Here is a 21,815-nt window from a genome sequence, read left to right on the forward strand (position 1 = left end):
CTTATGCTCTTGATAAGGTGATGAACAACCCTTAAATGTTATTTCTTGCATCCTAGATTTCTGAAGGGGCTGCAGAAGATATGCCTGTACATATTTTATCACAGATACAATGAAGCAATATGGACTTCTCTGTGGTAGAATGTCTAGGACAGGGGTTCTCAAACTGGGGGTCAGTACCCCTCAGGGTGTCGCGAGGTTATATATATGGGGGGTCATGAGCTGTCAGCCTCCACCCCAAACCCTGTTTTGCCTCCAGCATTTATAATGGTATTAAATATATTAAAAAGTGGTTTTAATTTATGGGGGGGGGGGAAATCATACTCAGAGGCTTGCTATGTGAAAGGGGTCACCAGCACAAAAGTTTGAGAACCACTGGTCTAGCATCATAAAAATTCAAATGATCCATTCTCGATTTTCTCAATTAATATACAATGCAAAATACAAACACCATAATTTACCAAAAATTCATCATTCATTTTTCTCTCAATTCTATTAACTGGTTTTGCAACAAAGCAAATAAAACATGAAATTATTACAATTGAGCTTTTAAAAAAGTCTCAGTGTAAACCACAATGCAAAACAAAACTACTTATATATTTTCTTAAATAAAAGGAAACAAAATTAAAATCAACCTCTTAAGTCAGCTATGCTTTGGCTTTTAAAAGCACTAAACATGTAATCAGTTCTTACTGGAAAGTTATCATTACTTATTATGAAGGGGGGGGTTGAATTTGTGGACTGCATGTGATTTTTTTTAAGTTTTCTTTTATTGAATCAAAGTAAAGCAAATACAAAAACAAAAATAAATATTTGCTATAAAATAAGAAAGAACTATATAACATTGGGTGTTTTGCACAAATTTCATGCAACAATCCCAAAATACATAAACACACTGTAGGTACAGATAATATAGTAGCCAACATTTTAAATCCAGGTACAAAGCCAATATTTAGATACATGAACGAATGAGTTTTCGAAAACGTTCAGCACCAACAGCACCTGCTGAAGTCTATGGGACCTGCGGCATGTTCTGCACTTTTGAAAAACAAGCCATTTATTTTAGGTGTCTAAATACAGCTTTAAGATTGAGATTTTTTTCAAAGCTATGCAGAGGATCTGCCTCCTAATTAACACTTAAATTAATGCCACCTCCCTTCCCGCCCCAGCTTGAGGAGGATGTGGTTGTAGTACTCCAGGACTTCAGTGATCCACAGCTTGCATGCAGGGGATTTAGGGCTGTTACAGGGGCTGATATAGCTTAAAGCAGTCAGCATAGAACCATCTCCAGAACTGGGGGCCTGTAAACAACTCTTTTGCTGCTTCCACCACAACCATTACTAGAACAGCTGAGGACTGAGTCTGGTTCACAGAGAGGCCAAAGATTACTGACAGCAATTTAGGACCTTCTTCTTACCATTTACTTTTTAAAAAAAAACAAAAACCTACTTCAGGCTCTATTTATCTCCCAGTTATGTTTTGGTATCTGGTAGATGTGAAAAATTCACAGGTTGGTTGGAAATATAACAGATGGTTCCTTCTCCTCAACTGCTGTTCTATGAAATCACAGTTCATTGTGAAATTGTGGGATGACTACATCAACAATGAGCATGTGATACATAAGCTAAGGGCAATGGGAAGGTAGTCAGGAAGACATACTCCATCATGACAGTTCAATTAATCTGGTAGGTGCTTGCTGTTGTTTCTTAAGGCAAGACTTTTTGGGGCTAGCTGACAGGCTCTCTCAGTGGAGGCCTTTCCCTTGGGAATTGACTCTCCTTCACAGCACAAATCTTGTAGTGTTAAGGGAACAATGCAAGATATTTGTTTTAGCTTCCAGTTCTTTTTCTTCTCCCTCAGTTTATAAAATAAATGCACTTCAGCTATATAAATAAGGCCTAGCTGCTATGGTGAAAAGCACTTTGCAAACCAACAAATAAATACAAGTATGTATCAGAATTAACTGAATTACTAGTTATTTTTGAAAACACCAAACTTTTGCACATTTACAGGTTGCTAACTTTCTAAAGTCTACTATACAAAGAACTGGTGGATACAGGGTTGAACATGTCTTTGGAAAAAGTTTCACAACTCCTGAATTAACTTATTAATTTCCAAAGCGTGTCCCACCTATGACCAACAGAGGTCACCTGCAGCCCACCTCTCCTCCTAATCAAGAACTGTGCAACATCCTTGTGGCCCCATGCAGTACATACTACAGCACATGCTTATATGCAGCTAGGCTGACTAATTTCCAGCAGCTTCCGTAATTGTTTATGCTTATTTTTCCAATGAAGAGGCTGGATGCCCATAGAAGCAACTGGAAACAAGGAGTAACTGCCACCAGCATATGATCAGCCAGCTCTACTCAGACCATGAGTGGTCCACAGAGTACAGCTTAGGAACCACTGAGTTAATTCATACACACTCAGGAAATTATAATACAAATGGACCCAGCTGCTTTTTGGATAAACCACCTCCCTTCCCTAATCCACTTGTTCTTTCTCATGTACTTCAACACTATGTCTCTGTATTCTACAAAGGAACCATTTTAATTCAACTCTTGACAGTTACTGGTGAAAACCATCTTCTGAACACCAAAGAGGTGAAGTTGGTGATTGCTGTCTATGGCAGAATAGTGATTTCAGGGAAACTAAAAGATGGGACGTCCACTGGAGTAACAAGGAGGAAATGGGCAAGGAGAAGAAGAAACAGGAAGGAGAGCTACTGAATTCCTAGAGCTTGATTTTCAGAATTGCGGCGCATTCTCAACTCCAACTAATGTCAACAGAAGTAGAGGGTGCTCAGCAACTCTGAAAGTCAGGTACCTAGTCTACTGACACACGGTCATCAAATCACATAGCAAAGCTAAAAAAGACCACTCAGGCTAGCTAGTACAACCTTCATCCATTATAGTTTCCCCTCACGTGACTTGTCTCTGCTTTTCTGAATACTTCCAGTGATGACTTCTTTGGTCTACTTTAATGACTGAGAACTCTAACAAATGAAATTTTTTCTGAATGCCTAGTATGAATTCTCATTTTCCACTCCTTGTTTTGCCATACTCAGATGATGTGTATAAGCCTCTTTCTTCACGGATGTTATTTCAATGAAAGTATTTATACAGTGATGTCCATTTAATCTCTTTTCCCAGATAGTATAAAAGTTGATCTTCAGTCTCATCTTCAAAACGGTCCTCCAATCATAGTGTCATTCTAATTGCCCTTTTCAAATCTAGTATAGCATTTTAGTATCCTTTAAATAATGCAAGGATCAGAACTGAATATTCTGTATTCCGCAAAGTGGAATTACCATCTTTGAAATTTTGCTTTTGATTCTTCTTTAAACATACTTGAGAAAGCACTAGCTCCCCCCTCCCCCCTTACAATAATGCTGCATTACAGGTTTCTGTTCAGTTTCTCTCTTATCCTGTCTTTTTATGATTCAAAACTTTCTAAATAGTTCTCTCTTATTTTATACTGGTTATCATTTTCCCCCAAATGTATTACTTTGGATTTATTTATATAGTGTATCATCTTGCTGACTGCAATGAAAAATCTCTAATCTTTTCTGACTGTTCCGCAAGGAATTGATGACTCCTTATGTATATTTCCTATCCCTTTGATTTTGTATTGTCTGTAAATTTAACTTGAAACAGAGTCTATTTCCTCAAGATCATTAATAAAACAGCTAAACAGTATAGGTCCAAACACTGATTGCTGTGGAACACCATGAAAAACATTCCCTATCTGGAGGTGGTACTATTAATGATTATTCTATTCACAGTCAGTCAGGGAGCTGTTAATCCATGTTATTGTATTTTTATCTAGGCAGTTATTTTTCCTCTCTCATAATAATTTGTTTATTTTTTAAATGTGGATACTATATTCAATGCCTTAATGAAATCCAAATACTCCATATTATGTCCACTGCACATTCTTGGCCACCAACATAAAATTATAACAGAGAATACGGTCACATTCACTTTGCAAGATTTGTTTTTCATTAGTTCTTGTTTATCACTCAATAAACATCTTTTTTTCCCCCATCAAGTGTAGGCAGATGCAGCCCCTTAACATACTATTTAATCAGCTGTATAACAGCAGAACCTACAGGCCCCAACTGAGATCAGGGCCTCCCCGCACTTGGTACTGTATAAACAATAAGAGAAAGTCCTTGCCCAGAAGACCTTACAATTAGGGCTGTTGATTAATTGCAGTTAACTCAAAAAAAGTAACTGCGATTAAAAAAAATAAATTGCAATTAATCACACTGTAAACAGTAGAATGCCAACTGAAATGTATTAAAATATTTTTGGATGTTTTTCTACATTTTCAAATATATCAATTTCTACTATAACAGAATACAAAATGTACAGTGCTCACTATATTTTTTATTACAAATATTTACACTGTAAAAACAATAAGAGAAACAGTATTTTTCAATTCACCTTATATGAGTACTGTACTGCAATCTTTACGGTGAAAGTGTAACTTACAAATGTAAATTTTTTTTTAAACTACACTCAAAAACAAAACAAACAATGTAAAACTTTAGAGCCTATAAGTCCACTCAGTCCTACTTCTTGTTCAGCCAATCACTAAGAGAAACAAGTTTGTTTACATTTACAGGAGATAATGATGCCTGCTTCTTATTTACAATGTCACCTGAAAGTTAGAACAGGCGTTCGCATGGCACTTTTGTAGCCAGCGTTGCAAGGTATTTATGTGTTAGATACGCTAAACAATTGTATGCCCCTTCATGCTTCAGCCACCATTCCAGAGGACATGCTTCAATGCTGATGATGCCCATTAAAAAAATAATGTGTTAATCAAGTTTGTGACTGAACTCCTTGAGGGAGAATAGTATGTCTCCTTCTCTGTTTTAGCAGCATTCTGCCATATATTTCATGTTATAGCAGTCTTGGCTGATGACCCAGCACATGTTCGTTTTAAGAACTTTCACAGCAGATTTGAAAAATGGAAAGAAGGTACCAATGTGAGATTTCTAAAAATAGCTACAGCACTCCACCCAAGGTTTAAGAATCTGAAGTGCCTTCCAAAATCTGAGAGGGTCAAGGTGTGAAGCCTGCTATCAGAAGTCTTAAAAGAGCAACACTCACATGCAGAAACTACAGAACCCGAACCACCAAAAAAGAAAATCAACTTTCTGCTGGTGGCATCTGATTCAGATGATGAAAATGAACATGGGTCGGACCGCTCTGCTTTGGATTGTTATCGAGCACAATCCATCATCAGCATAGCTGCATGTCCTCTGGAATGGTGGTTGAAGCATGAAGGGACATATGAATCTTTAGCGCATCTGGCACATAAATACCGTGCGACACTGGCTACAACAGTGCCATGCGAACGCCTGTTTTCACTTTCAGGTGACATTGTAAACAAGAAGCAGGGAGTATTATCTCCTGCAAATTGTAACCAAACTTGTTTGTCTAAGTGACTGGCTGACGTAGGACTTAGTACACTTGTAGGCTATAAAATTTTAGATTGTTTTATTTTTGAATGCAGTTATTTTTTGTACACAATTCTACATTTGTAAGTTCAACTTTATCATGAAAGGATTGCATTACAGTATTTGTATTAGGTGAATTGAAAAATACTATTTCTTTTGTTTTTTAAAGTGCAAATATTTGTAATAAAAATATAAAGTGAGCACCGTACACTTTGTATTCTGTGTTATTGAAATCAATATATCTGAAAATGTAGAAAACATCCAAAAATATTTAAAAATTGTATTCTATTATTAACAGCCCAATTAATCACAATTAATTTTTTTAATCACTTGACAGCCCTACTTACAATCCATGACTGACTCCTGGCCACTTTGGTAATACAAATAATAAACAGAGAAGACAATCAGTGTGAGAAAAGGGAGGATTATTACACTCTTTACAGATACTAAATCTCTCATTTCCTGACTTGCCCAACGTCACATAGGAAGTCTGTGGCAGGAACTGAATCTATTCCTGTTGAATCCCAGCTGGTGCCTCAACCACAAGGCTAACCTTCTTTATCATAACTTCAAATATGTTACCCATGACAGAGATTAACCATTAAACTAATTGGTTAGTAGTTTCCATTATCTATTTATTTTCTTTTACTCTTTTTAGAGATTAATTTTTCTGATGAGGTTCAGCTGATTTTTCACACCTGCATCCCAACTGTCCTTTTGATTTTTCGCCTATGTACCTATTAATACGCAACAGAAATATAATATATATGTCAAGGTTAATCTATTTACTTACCCCAAGTTAGTTTCCATCTTCTTTAAAGATAACTACAATTGCTCCTTTATCCGATGAAGTGAGCTGTAGCTCACGAAAGCTCATGCTCAAATAAATTGGTTAGTCTCTAAGGTGCCACAAGTACTCCTTTTCTTTTTCCTTTATTACCACTACCCCAACCAACAAAACAAAAAACCACTCAATTCTCATCCAACAAGAATCCGGATGTTTTTCCATCCTATCTTGGACCTTCTTTATTTCAGATGTACTAGCAAATTATACCCATTATATATTTGCATGTTTGATCTTCTTAAACTACGTTATGGTCTGCTTTCTGACCAGATTTATGCCACCAAAGACCAACACGGTCTTTGCATGTTTACTGACTTTGAACAATTTCAGCACTTTAGTGCTTGGACCTTGTGTGTGTTGCTTGCTGAACATGTCTGGCCAAAAATTCCATTTTTATTTAGAATTTAGTATTTATCTCAGCATCATTCTCCCAATCAAAAAGGGCTGAACTTAACTCCTTCCAGAGCTGTCAACCACAAGTAGCTGCTGAAGGTTTTCTCTATGAGGTAATGCAAGGTATTCCATATGAAACCATCTACTACCTTTAAGCGTAACAGACTGAACAGGAATAAAGCCTGGGTATCTAGCATGTCAGTACAGGGCATTAAACACTAGGCTATTGGGCAGACCAATGTTTTTCAAACTGGGCTCTTGGCATCAATTAGAGTGGGGAGCCTTTTTCATTAAAATGTTTTTCAAAATGGAAGTAACTGTTTTCCAAATGACAGGTTTCAGAGTAACAGCCGTATTCGCAAAAAGAAAAGGAGTACTTGTGGCACCTTAGAGACTAACCAATTTATTTGAGCATAAGCTTTCGTAAGCTACAGCTCACTTCATCGGATGCATACTGTGGAAAATACAGAAGTTGTTTTTGTACACACAAACCATGAAAAAATGGGTGTTTATCACTCATTCTAAGAGATCTATTCTCTGTTTAGGGTAGGATGGTACTGACTCTGCTAATCCTTATTAATGCTAAGAGTGATATGTTTAACTCTCCAAAAACTGGTGGGAAAACAATGTTTTAAATTATTACTATCATGACATGCCCAGGGTACAATCTAGACTGATTAACAGCTGCGTCACCTCAACCCTTTAATGTGGTGTGCCCTTTACACTGCTTTGCTGCTGAAGTCACTACTCCTGGTCTGTTCACACACAGCTTCCTGCATGTACGTCACTCCCAGCTATCTTGTAGGAGTGCTGCAGCCAGACACTCTTGAACTACACTGCAGTGTGACACCAACACATTCCCAGTCCTAGATATCCCTCTCCCTCCCTCCCCCCCCGAAATGTGCGTCTTGTACTGCTCTGCTTTCTCCTGGACAATAAAAGTTCACATAAAGTCCATCATTTTGTTAACAAACGATATGCACAAATACTGTATCCCAAATGGATTTTCCCAAACACTTCAATTCAAGCACACTGGATTAGATAAAAACAAACAAAACAAGTTTTTAGTAACTACAAAGAGACAGATTTTAAGTGAACACATGTAACGAGGCATAAAAGTCAGAACTGGTTACAAGGAAAATAAACATAAAATTCAACTAATGCCTAACAGAACTAGTGTAAATTCCAAGCAGTTTCTCTCACACCACATGTTTCAATAGTTCTACTGACTGAACTACATTCAGTCAGGATCCCTTTCCTACTCCAATGCTGCTTCCTTTGTCTTCAGGTGTCATGAATGCTGTGGGCAGAGAGAAAGGGAGGGACCTTTTGGGTTGTCTCCCCTTTCTTTTTATAGCCCTCTCCCTTTTCTTTTTGAGAAGCTTCTCCAGCTGGGAGCAGTGTGCCAGGCAGTCTCCCTGGACAGGAGCCCTATGCTGTTTCTTTGCTAAGGTCTGGTCAACACTATAGACCTATATCGGTAGAACTACATCTCTCAGGGGGTTGAAAAATCCACACCTTTGAGCAACGTAGTTATACTGATCTAACCCCCTCCCTGTGTAGACAGCACTATGTCAGCAGGAGAACATCTTGGGGAGGTGGTTTTACCATGTTGATGGGGGAACTCTCTCTTGTCAGCTTAGAGCATCTACATAAGAGTCTTGCAGCAACACAGCTGCATCGGTGCAGCTGCGCCGATACAGCTTTTAAGTGTCGAAGTGCCCTAAGATGGAGATTTTTTGCCCATATCCCCTTTCCTGCCAATAAATAGCCACTTAACAGGTGATGGCCCATTTGACCTTGTTTACACCTGGCTGAGGTGTCAGCTTGCCCTCTGTCTCTGACGAGCTGGTCTGGACACTCCCCAGACTTGAAACAAGTCTTAGTAACACCATACAGTAGAATCTTATAACTTTACATATGCTGCCACACATTTTATCAGGACACTACTGACCAGCAAATTCTGAGTTTTCAAAAGACACCTTACAAGGCATACTTTGTACAAAGATTATTTACAATAGTGTGCCGGGGTGAATACAGGGGTACAGACAGTCAAATATTTCCTCAGGAAGTAAGATTAAATACACTAGCTAGAGGTAGGTAAGTTCTTTGCAAGCACACACATCAACCTTGACTTGCATTACCCCTGCCATTCATGTCCTAAGTCTCCCTATGACTGTGACAATGAACCACAATCCAGAGCTGCAGTATCCCTTGACACTCCAGTCTTTGGCTTCTACCAAACAAAGTCTGTCATTTATGATGAACAGTGCTGTGGTATTGTTTGCACAATGAGAACTAGGATGGGTAGAATAAAACTCAGTTTTCCAATGTGATGATTTAGCTCATGTCTATAGTATTATTTCCCCACTCTGCTTACCAACTTCCTTTATGAAAACAATGCTATCAAAACCAAATAATTTCAGAGAATGCTTGAGGATTAAGTTTAGGGTGTATGGAAAAGAGAAAGTTTGTACAGCACACTGCACTTGGACAACAGAATAGCCCTGGAATACCAGCATGAGCAGTGGCAGTATATCAATCATTAGCCTATCATTCAGATCCTATTTCAGAAGTTAATGAAGCCACTTTGCAAAAGGGCAACCTCCTGAGGAGAAGAGTGTAAATAATGTATATGAAATGAGGGAAGTGGGGATGAGGGAAGAAAATCAGCACATCCCTGCAAGGTCGAGTTGGAATGCATCACTAGATCGATGGCTGGTTCTGGCAGGGCTCTATCGAAAAGCCTCCAGCCCATTACGAGTCATATTATGAATTAGTGCCAACAGAAGTTGCTACGGGCACGTGGCTGACAAAAGGGAAATATTAAGTGACCAAGTTCAGGAATGTGATGGAGGTAGAGGAGAATGAGAGCACTTCTCACAACAAGGCTTGCTTTGAAGTAGTTATCAGCAGTCTTTTCATGCTCCAACAGCCAGTAGCTCTTTTGGCTAAAACAGTACAAATCAATTGGGAGTTTTAAAAAGACATTGTCTCATATTTCAGAGTGCAGTAGAATGAGAAATAGACATTTGTGGTAGACCAGATGGGTTTCCCTGCTTTTACATACCATACATCACTGGAGCAGACAGTCCCTAAGACGCAGTGGTGCAGCAATCTATAAATTGTGGGGCCAGCAGAAGGAGCATCTTTTATTCCTTAAAAAGCACTGAGGTTTTTTTGGATAAAATGTAAAAAAAAAAAAAAAAGGATAGTTTGATTCTCTCTCTCATAAAAATTTGAGGACAAATTTAATGTTTATGTAATGAAGGACTGGGAATAGTGGTTTGAGCTAGGCATAATGTGGCCTCGTACCTTGGAAGTTTCCCCCTTGGACATGCCAGTACACCTCACTTCCGACATGCAGGAGCCTCTGTTTTTAGATCCAGCTTTAGGATTTTGGGAGCCCACCTCAATCTTAGATCACATTAAGAGCAGTGCAATGGTTGTGTTCTTATTGCCTCAATGTATGCCACTTCAATATAAGGCAACGCTGAGTCATGATGCAATATTCACAACAACATTTTTGGACGGATGGTAGCTTTACTTCATTTACTGTCCCTTTTTCCTCAGCCATCTGGGATGAAGATACATGAGAGGACAACTCCCCTCCTGGTCTTTAAGCCACCACTCATTAAACCAACAATTTAACACCAACATCTATGAAATTATACACTGATCCTGCAAAACAAAAACACTGCTATGATTTCCCAGTAGCTCTTCCTCCTCATATGCCCACAAGTCCCTTGATGTGTCTTGATGCCTACCTAAAACCTAAGGCCACAGCGTCGTCCCACTGTTGCGGGTTTCATTGGATAAAATCTGCATTGTCTGGTATGCCAGTCCTGGACTCTCTCAGATTACTGCCAATGCTCTCAAACCTGATTTAAGACCTCCCCCAGCTATTCCAATCTTGGATGTTTATTTTTTTAAGAAAAAAATCATGATAAAAATGTATGATGTGACTACTGGTTTAATTGATGGGAGTATTAACTAGTGACTACAACAAGAGCAACAAAGTCATTTTTTATTCTGACCTATGGAAAAATATGGTGCAAGTCTCTAGGGGTAAACATTGTTACTGTAAACCACAACACTGATGCCTATTAAGTATCTTTTCCACATGCATGCTTCTTTGTTCTAAAATCTCACTGGCCTTAAGAAGGCGTGTATAAATACCATAATACTTCCAATTCTTAGTTACCTAGATTTGTTTATTTTTAAAACAGATTTTTCCCCTGGAGATCAAGGGCACAACACACACACACAGTTTAAGTGACGTTTCACCTTATTTTGGATATACAATACCACAACCCAGCTAAGTCACAATGACCATTTAACACTGACCTTCAGTATATTTCGGCCATCAAATGTCTCCCGTTCCTTCAAAGATGATTTGCCTGTAGTTGCATTATTTTTCTCTTCAACTGTGAAAAAGTCACAAGCGAGAACTTCAGATGGGATGATACTTTTCACTGTCTTTTCCCCCCTAAAGTCTATGTATTCAGTTAATAAAACATTTAGTACACAAGTCTCACTGCATTTTTATGTGAGCAAAATTTGCAATTTAATTTGAAAAGGAAACACCCCAAATCACAAATATTGTTGTGAGGATTTTGTATGGCTGACAGCACAATGTAATAGAATCAGTCAGGGAAAGCAGATTCCAATTTCTCTGGCCTGTCAGAAATTCAGCAATGACAAACTCATGCATCTCCTGGGATACCAAAGAGTACCTTACTGAGTATATGATCGTAATGCAAAGCACATTCTTGACAGCATCTAGAAAATCTGGATTGGTCTCTGAGAAATTTCCCTGCACTTTTTACATTTTTTTTTAAAATGTATCACACACAATATACTCTCTCTCGCACGCACACACCTATACATATAAAAATAAAACACACAAAACAAAACATTAAAGTTGTAGTGATGTCCAGAAAAGTTAGGAACTACAACCTTGTGTGTATGGACAATAATACAGTCTTTAAGTACGTGATCACGTGCTATTTTTTCCATAAGACCTCTCTGCCTCATTCAGTGAAAGGACAGTTATTCAATATTTCTTTTTATCCACAACATTCAATGCATGTTCCAAGGTCTCACCTAAGAGACCATCCAAACCCCGCTGCACTGACTACAAAATTATTCGTCTCCTCAAAGGCATTTCTATGGTGCTTCTACCACAGTATCTGAGTACTTCACAAACATTAATGAATTTATCATCAAAACACCTGTCTGAGAACAGGTGGTATTACTATCCTCATTTTACAGCTGGTGAACTCAGGCACAGGAAGATTAAGGCCAAAACTGTCCAAAAAAACCAAAAAAAAAAAAACCACTCCACTAATTTTCAATGCCCAATTGACACCCCATGGTCTGATTTTACTACATAGCATCTTCCATACGCAAACCATCTTAGAGAGCTTTATAAAATAATGAGTTAGATAAGAAATACGTTACAGACTGCCAGTGCAGACACTGTTTTGGCAGAAATAGCAGACATTAGGCACTCAGCAATAGCTCATATTCAGCCTTGGACAGCAGAACTTCATTTAACAAGAAAGAATATTGATGAAAACAACAGAACTATTTTCAAAAGTTATATGAAATCTTTAACGTCTCCTCTAGAGATGATTATATAGGGCCATAGTTTAACTTCTCATCGAAGGTCAACACCTCTAATAATGCAGCACACCTACTATTAATGCACTTGAATGCAACGGTGAGTGTAGGACTTGAACCAATTATCTTTTGGCCCAGAGCCAATGAGTGCTATGAAGTGAACCGCAGCAATATCTAGACACACAATACCAGGGAACGCAGCACTTCCTGTTCAGTGGTACTACTGTAGTTCAGATTTTCCAGAAGGGTTCTAAAGATACTCACCATTTGGGTCTTTCCTGAAGAGAGTGTTCATTATGGTAGCATGCAGTTTCACCCTATCCCATTCCTTCATCATCAGCCCAGAGGTCACAAATTGCTCCATGAGTCTATCAGCTATTAGCTGTAATCTAGGAAGGTTGAGGGGGGGAGGGGGAAGGAGAAATAGGACATTACAAAGCCAAGAGGAAAAAAAAAAGCTTTTTTGTCCACTTTTACTCTCTTGTCCAGAAGAGGGTTGTGTATATGTAAAATGAAGTCTCAATATGCAAAAAGGAAAAACTGAGTGAAACTCTATTGGAAAGATAACAGACTAATCAGAATCATGCCAGGCAAGACTGCGTCCTTGTTTTTGTGTTTACTCAATTGCTTTTGTATTTAGAGACAGGATGGTTTTTTGTTAATATCTGAGGGGACAGGGAGAAAAAGAGCTCATGCAAATAAGGAAACAAATATAAAAGTTCTGGCTGTTTGCAAAGGCTCCTGAGTAGTAACTTCTGTTTCAAATATTTCAATAAAAGAGGACATTAGCATAATAGGACATTTGATGTGGTAGATTATATTGGTTTGATAATTTGATGTGGCAGATTATATTGGAACTTGAAGGATGTATTTTTCTAAGTATCTGCAGGTTTTTCATACTGTACTCCCTTTACAACATAAGTAATGCCTCATCACGCTACAGGCAGTGAGTGTTCAACACAACCCAAAGTTCCTATCCATTAAAATAAGATATAAGCATACTAAATGGAACTGATTTTTTACAGCCTGGTCACCAACCATGTCCATGAATACAATTCACTCAATAGTTTCCCATTTCACCACAAGATGCCACAACCTGGGTGTCTCAATTCAAATCAAGAAGATGGACATAGAGCAGTATTAGGACCAACTCCAAATATCATTTGTTGAGCCTTCAGAAGTTAACTATACAGCCTACTTACTGGCTTTGTGCTGCCTCTTATAGGCTTCCACAGGTCATATGATAATTTCAACACTCTCAAACCAATTGTCATGGGTTTTAGTCACTGACTTTCTGGCTTTACATCAGTGATTTTTAAAATTAGCAATGACAAAGATTAAATGAATATCATTACAGACGATACTAAAACAAATTAACAGGGAATAGCTCAAGTAAAACTGGTGCTTTATTATGTTATAAAGTTAATCAAGGAAATAAAATGAATTAGAATGAATTATAGTGGAAGTTTTTGCCATGTGGGAAACATCAGAGCATGATCTCTCTGAGGTTGAGCCAGTATATATGCAGAAGGGCTCTCCAGAATCTAATACCACTATGGTTATGCAAGCTAAGATAGGGAAATCAAATCTGCTTTATAGCATAAGCTGATCAAGAATATGCAAAGATCAGGCAGGAACTCCTCTCTTGACATTGCCACGCACAGCATAGTACAGTTAGCTAGATGCCTTATGTGAATGGGAGGAAATAGCAAGATAAACTTTTCTCTATGGTTCACTTACTGACTATTATGGGAAGCAAGATACCAAACTTGGACCACGGTTCTGATCTGGCATAACAAACCATGTGGACACCCTTATCCTCATTAAATCTCTTCCAGCACTAGCCTTGTAGCTGATACGCAGTACTCTGTATCTCCACGTATTTCTCATTTCTCTGGGCAAAAAGTAATACCACTGAATCAGCATTACTAGCTCTTAGTGGAGAAGGAGGCGCTTGGCATTATTTAACGGCAGTCTCTCCAATCAGAGCAAAATTGAGGGATTTGGATAGTTCTTAGAGGTTACCAACTGGCCAACAGAGCATCCTTTGAAGTTTCAGGATGAAAAAGGAAGTGTAGGCAATTTTCAGGGATCTTCCGTAAAAGTAAATGTCTTCCCTTCCTTTTCTATCTGCAGAACAGACTTCAAATCTGAAGGGGGAGGGGTATATGCGAAAGCCTAGTGACACTGTAAAAGGCCAGCTCGTTCCTTTCCCTCAGGGCTAGCTGCTTGGCTTCCTCCATAACAGCTAATTTCTCCTGATAAGTCAGGTTTCTTGTCATCTCCTCCCAGTGCCATCCCATGAGCATCATCTCCGCCCTGCTTGTCATAGTTTCCCTTACCCAGCATGGGGGAGCATGAGCTCAGACTTGCTTGACTCCATTATTCAACTATTAAGACTGCTAAAAACAAATGACACCTGTCTGCAACACTACCAACAATCAATCTAACCCACAAACACATCACAGCTTTAATTCCAAGGGGCTAGAAAGTAGTACCACCTCATCTTCTGGACTGCTAGTGTGATTCTCTCCAGCACTGCCCATCAGCTCAGAGAATAATAAGTTTGCTTTTGTTGCATTATTTCTGCCTCCTCAGGTACTGTCTGCATACCCCTGTGGAATGAAAGAGGGAAAGCACAGAGAACTCACTTGTCTGATCCATCCTTCATGTGAACCTTTGCATAAAGAACATCGATCATGGCAGGGTCATCATTCATGTATTCTATCCCTGCCACCTCCACAGTCAGGGATTGGTCTCCAACAGTTTTGCTAAAAAACAAATAGTTCCAAGATATTAAAAAAAAGTATCCATTTTGAATACAAAAGTAGGTGAATGCATGTTTACTGTTTAAGCTACATTTATCCTCATTCAAGTTTACTAGCAGCTCCCACAACTACTACAGAAGTCAAGCAGCAATGCTTGTAAAAATGCTAGCCAGAGTCAAATCACTAATACAATTACAGGCCAAATCACGAATACAGTTTCCCTCATCATTATGCTGAGAGGAACACAACAGTTCCAAGAACATAACATCCAACTTCCATTCCAGAACCTAGCCAGTGCTGGTGAGCAGAGAGTTTCTTTCACAGCTGTGCCTGCTGTATCCAGAATGAAAGCCTTGCCCTCTGACTCTGCAGGCCCCATGCATGGACTTCCTCTCTGACGACAATTCAGCATGGCTCAGTTGCCAAGCACTCACTTCTGGGACAGAAAGTCATGAACTAAAGCACCAAAAGGTCTTGGATTTATATCCCATTATATTCGGTCCAGTAATAAAATGGTAGGTGCTTCATTACTAAACCTGCTGCATTTCAAGGATGCCCTGAACTATGGTCTCTTCCATATTTATCTTGAAGTATTTTGGAGAGAGTAGGAGTTAACAGGGCCCTGACCAACATTCTCTAACAAGCCAGGCTCTAGTGTGTCCCTGGCTATGTGTAGATTATTGCTCAATGCAGAATGGTGGTTCCATTTGCTTGCATGCTAACAGACATATACTCAGAGGAAAAGTTTACAAAGCATTGAGAATCCTCAGAACACATGAAAATGCCACTGGAGAGCTGAAATGGAGACCTATACTGTACACTGGATATCTGATGTTATAATTAAAAGAGATCAACAAACAGACAAACCCATACTCTATCATCAACCCACAAACAGAACTCTAAGTTGGGGAAGTTTTGCATATGGACTGATGGTAGAAAGAAAAAGCTTCTTGTTTTAAGAAAATAAAATCTCAGACTGCCTAATATTTCTGGGTTGTAGTCAGATTATCTCAGTACAACACCCATTAGACCAGTGATCCCCAACCTTTCTTGTGGGAATAGCATATTGCTATTCCCAGAAGACTGGCGGGTGCCAGACACCCCGCTGCCGAAATGCTGCCACAAAAAGCGGCAGTGGGAAGAAGCATCACCGCCAAAATGCCACCGAGAAACGGCAATGCTTCTCAGTGGCATTTCGGCAGTGGGGAGTCCTGCAGGCGCACAAAAATGCCCTGGCGGGCGCCATGGCACCCACAGGCACCACGCTGAGGACTCCTGCATTAGACCAAGATTTCAGCTAGTTCTAAACCTCAAATATTATGGCTTTATCCTGGAAATTATGACAGTCTTAGTGCCATAGTAGCTTGAGCTAATATTTCAGACTGATTACTTATACAGTTCATCCTGTCTTTAAGGTTTTCTGCACAGAGCTACTTGCCTCAAGAAATGCATTTCAGGGGTATATTAGCATCTGTTCTTAGGCAGAAGGGAGGCAACTTGCCTGAGACTGTTGCAGACAAAAAGTGTTAAGACAATGGAGTTCTTCCTGCTCTTGTGGCCAGCAGAGGAAAAAATAATCTGTGTTCATAGTATAATAATGGGGACTGCTGGGATATAAAGAAATAACTCCTGAAGGTTTCTGGCAAACAGAGAAAGTCCTCAGTTATCAAGGCAAAATACAATTATGTCCTTGTCTTTCTTCTGGGTGGTTTCGTTTGAAATGTTTCAGTATTTTACAAATTTTCAAACAATGATTCAAAACTGTTGAATTACACCAAACAGGTGAACCACTTTCTCCTGCATTAGTTACCAGTGTTCTAAAACGGGTTTGGTTCTCCAAATATCTGCACTCAGTGACCATGCCCCTCCCCCTGCCCCATCATGCCTTTATTTCACTTACTTAATAAAGTCCTCTTTACTTCTCTGCAGGAGTTCACATGCCTTCTGGATCTCCTGCTCATTCAGGAGCACTAGCGTCCCAATAGTAAGATGGAGCTTTGCTGGGTTCTGGAATAGACCGCTATTGACTCCATGGTCCTATTGAAAAGATAACAAAAAAGATTTAGTGGGCAACTATATGACACAGATTATTTTAGAATTATTTCTACTTGGGTCACAATTTCTAGCACCAAAAGTTAAAAAGCCCATCTGATAGCCCCAAGAGAGCACAAAATAATACTTACCACACCGCTGAAGAGGCAAATATATTTCCCTGGCTCAAAATAAAGTTCATTATCTGAGATGAAGCCTTTACAGTTTCTACACAAGATTCAGAGCTATATTTCAAAACTCCTCTTTAAAATGTTTAAATGGTATCCTGTCTCAAGTTGTAAGGGTGTTATGGACTGGGATGTGCGCAGCTGTGCCTAGTGGTCAGGGCAGGAGTAAGGAACCAGGAGCTGGAGCCCAGGGTCAGAGGCTAGCTGTCAGAGCCAGAGCCCACGGTCTGAGTCAGGTTACCTGGAGTGAGGCGAGGCAAGGCAGGAGCAGGGCTGCATCCAAGGTAGGAGGAAGACTGGAACAGGGTGGGAGCAAGGCTGGGATTGCAGCCAGGGCTGTCCCTACTCATATGCAAAGTACGCAGCTGCGTAGGGCCAAATTTCCTAGTGCCCTACACAACTGCATGCTGCTCCAGCCCCGCCTCTTCCCACACCTGCTCTGCCCCAGCCTCACCCCCACCCCACCCCTTCCCCAAAGCCCTGCCCCGCTCCGCCCCCTTCCCGCCCCCGCTCCCCCAAAGGCTGCAGCAGGGGCCAGGCCTGCAGTCATCGGCAGCAGGAAGTGCAATGATCCAGACCCAGTCACGCCACCTCTGAGTGCTGGGGGGCAGCTCTCCCCTGTCCCCCAGCCAGCCCCCCACCCATGGATGCCTGCCCCCCCGCATGGGGCTGGGGAGGCTGCGTAGGGCCCCACAATGTCTAGGGACGGCCCTAATTGCAGCCACAGGCATCGCTTTGAGAAATCCATGTCCTACTGCTGCTGGTGATCTTAAGAGTAGATCTGCAAATCCCTCAGCCAATCAGGCAGCTCAGTCAATCAGGTGGCTCAAATCGGGCCCGGCTTTGCTGATGAGGCTGCCTGGGGTTAAAGCAGCAGGTAAGCAGGCTAGCAACAGGTCCTTACTCCTGACACAGGATTTAAAGCCTCACATTTCACCCAGCATTTTTCATACCTAACATCCACACAGGTTTTTTTATATTTATACTTATAGGCCAGTCCAGTGACCTGTGAGATCACATGATCTCATGCAGGAGCTTGCTCTCAGTCACAAGTTGGCAAAGCCTGGTAGCACTTTGGAGGCAGCACTCTCAGGTCCCGGGGGGAGCACTTTGTGCCGCTGTTAATTAATTCACTGCTGAATTAATGCCAAAATCCTGAAACAGTGGTGTCAAAACCATCTGCATATTTCAATCCAATGTAGTAGCTTTTCAACAAAAGGAAATTACCTTGATAAGCAATCTCAAAAGCACAAGTAAGGACGGATTTCCTGTTTGAGAGTACACTTGATTTCAATTCTCTAGCTTTTCTATGTTCTGCCTGGGACCAAAATGAAACTGAAAAAGGCTCTTTGCTCCCTCTGCTTTAAGACATATTTAGGATGCAGTGCAAGAGATTTGTTTCTTTGGTTTTTGGTTTTTAACTCAGGTCTGTAGTCAGAGGATATTTAGCCCATCAGTGGATGGAGTGGGAGACAGAATCTGGAGGTAGACTTGATTTATTCCAGTTGTTGGCAACAATTCATTTTAATTTCTGCAATGCATACAGATGATGATGATGAACAGAATACAAATTAACACAATAAATAAGTAGCTTGCAAGAGAGAAGAACTACCCTAATCTCATGAAGCAGATGGTGAAGGGTGAAAAGATAATGCAAACTGTGCTGTCTAACCTACTACTGGCCTGAGGAGCTGTCCCTTCTGCAGCTTTCAAACATCAGTTGAAGATATCTGAATATGGATTGATAAGTGCAGAGTCAGTGGTTGCACATCACCTGGGTGTGCCATGTCTTCTGTACTGGAAAGAAGGAGGACCCCAATGAACAGCCCAAGATTCACAGTATCTTTCCTGTGTAGTCCCAAAGATCTCAGGCCTACCCCAGAAATCCTTGTCACACCCTTCCTGTGTTGCAGAACCACAGATCCTAAATCTTCCATGAAAAGATGCTGTATCTGAGCTGAGTCTTCTTGAAAAACAAAAGTTTCAAAATCTGCCTCCAAATGTCATAGGACTGAGTGGCTGGAAGCTGTATACTTAGATGCAAATAGGTTTTAACCCTCTTGTTCAAATCCCCAGCTTATGATTTATCATTAGCAATCACTACCATACCACTGTACTTCATTGATTTTTCTTTTAAAACTGCACTCAGTAATGGCATCAATCATGTCTCTGTACTGGTCTTCCAGCAGAGACAATTAGCAGGAAACCAAAGCCCAGCACACATTCAGTACAAGGGTTAAGGAAAGTCAAATGGACATCAAGGGAGAAAGAGCCCACAAGATATGGGCCGTATCAATATTCATCACTATGGTGCCCTATGGACATCATCCAAATATCCAACAAAACGTCCTAGCTCAAATGCCCACTATGTATATATAGAAGGGAGTGTGGTACAGTGTTCAGAGCAAGGGATAGGGATCCAGGAGCCCTGAATTCTATTTCCAGCACTGACGATTAATCAAACTGGACAACTCATTTGAATGCCTGTTTCTCCACCTGCAAAATGAATACAGCAGCTCCCTGTGTCACAGGCATGAGCTAAAGCGAGAGGCAAGCAGAAGGGAGTGCAGATCCCTCTCTTCCTCTTAGCCTGGTTTTGGGTAAATTCTGTACTACAGATCTTTCCTCCTCTTGCCCAGTTTAAGTCTGTTTCATGAAGTGTAGACTCACTAGGCATGGGAATCTGAAATCAGAAGAGCTAGTGCCTGGCTGAAGTTCTTGAGCAGCAGGTGGAGAGCTACATCAGCAGCTGGACGTGCACAAGTCCATGGGGCCGGACGAGTTGCATCCGAGAGTGCTGAAGGAACTGGCAGCTGTGATTGCAGAGCCATTGGCCATTATCTTTGAAAACTCGCGGCGAACGGGGGAAGTCCCGGATGACTGGAAAAAGGCTAATGTAGTGCCAATCTTTAAAAAAGGGAAAAAGGAGGATCCTGGGAACTACAGGCCAGTCAGCCTCACTTCAGTCCCCAGAAAAATCATGGAGCAGGTCCTCAAAGAATCAATCCTGAAGCACTTACATGAGAGGAAAGTGATCAGGAACAGTCAGCATGGATTCACCAAGGGAAGGTCATGCCTGACTAATCTAATCGCCTTCTATGATGAGCTTACTGGTTCTGTGGATGAAGGGAAAGCAGTGGATGTATTGTATCTTGACTTTAGCAAAGCTTTTGACACGGTCTCCCACAGTATTCTTGTCAGCAAGTTAAGGAAGTATGGGCTGGATGAATGCACTATAAGGTGGGTAGAAAGTTGGCTAGATTGTCGGGCTCAACGGGTAGTGATCAATGGCTCCATGTCTAGTTGGAAGCTGGTGTCAAGTGGAGTGCCCCAGGGGTCGGTCCTGGGGCTGGTTTTGTTCAATATCTTCATAAATGATCTGGAGGATGGTGTGGATTGCACTCTCAGCAAATTTGCAGATGATACTAAACTGGGAGGAGTGGTAGATACGCTGGAGGGCAGGGATAGGATACAGAGGGACCTAGACAAATTGGAGGATTGGGCCAAAAGAAATCTGATGAGGTTCAACAAGGATAAGTGCAGGGCCCTGCACTTAGGACGGAAGAACCCAATGCACAGCTACAGACTAGGGACCGAATGGCTAGGCAGCAGTTCTGCGGAAAAGGACCTAGGAGTGACAGTGGACAAGAAGCTGGATATGAGCCAGCAGTGTGCCCTTGTTGCCAAGAAGGCCAATGGCATTTTGGGATGTATAAGTAGGGGCATAGCGAGCAGATCGAGGGACGTGATCGTCCCCCTCTATTCGACATTGGTGAGGCCTCATTTGGAGTACTGTGTCCAGTTTTGGGCCCCACACTACAAGAAGGATGTGGATAAATTGGAGAGAGTCCAGCGAAGGGCAACAAAAATGATTAGGGGTCTGGAACACATGACTTATGAGGAGAGGCTGAGGGAACTGGGATTGTTTAGTCTGCAGAAGAGAAGAATGAGGGGGGATTTGATAGCTGCTTTCAACTACCTGAGAGGTGGTTCCAGAGAGGATGGTTCTAGACTATTCTCAGTGGTGGAAGAGGACAGGACAAGGAGTAATGGTCTCAAGTTGCAGTGGGGGAGGTTTAGGTTGGATATTAGGAAAAAAAAATTTTCACTAAGAGGGTGGTGAAACACTAGAATGTGTTGCCTAGGGAGGTGGTGGAATCTCCTTCCTTAGAAGTTTTTAAGGTCAGGCTTGACAAAGCCCTGGCTGGGATGATTTAATTGGGTATGGGTCCTGCTTTTGAGCAGGGGGTTGGATTAGATGAACCTCCTGAGGTCCCTTCCAATCCTGATATTCTATGATTCTATGATAATGCAAGAAAAGGTGTCCTAGCTAAGAACAAGGAGTCCTTGTGGCACCTTAGAGACTAACAAACATATCTGGGCATAAGCTTTTGTGGGCTAAAACCCACTTCATCAGATGCATGGAGTGCATCTAGCCATCACCTACAACCCCCAACTAAAACGTCTCCACTGCATCATCAAGGATCTACAACCTAT

The 21,815-nt window shown here is 40.8% G+C and overlaps 1 protein-coding gene across 1 annotated transcript in view; it reads right to left on the bottom strand.

Annotated features, from left to right (window-relative positions):
• ASCC1 (activating signal cointegrator 1 complex subunit 1) overlaps positions 1-21,815 on the bottom strand; it is a 47,176-nt gene that overhangs the window by 9,457 nt on the left and 15,904 nt on the right. Inside the window, 4 exon segments of the mRNA XM_077822017.1 lie at positions 11,054-11,133; positions 12,596-12,720; positions 14,983-15,102; positions 17,000-17,136. Of these exon segments, the coding sequence (XP_077678143.1) occupies positions 11,054-11,133; positions 12,596-12,720; positions 14,983-15,102; positions 17,000-17,136 (462 nt within the window).

Source organism: Eretmochelys imbricata, chromosome 7 (genome assembly GCF_965152235.1).
Source record: "Eretmochelys imbricata isolate rEreImb1 chromosome 7, rEreImb1.hap1, whole genome shotgun sequence".
Classification (NCBI taxonomy): domain Eukaryota; kingdom Metazoa; phylum Chordata; order Testudines; family Cheloniidae; genus Eretmochelys; species Eretmochelys imbricata.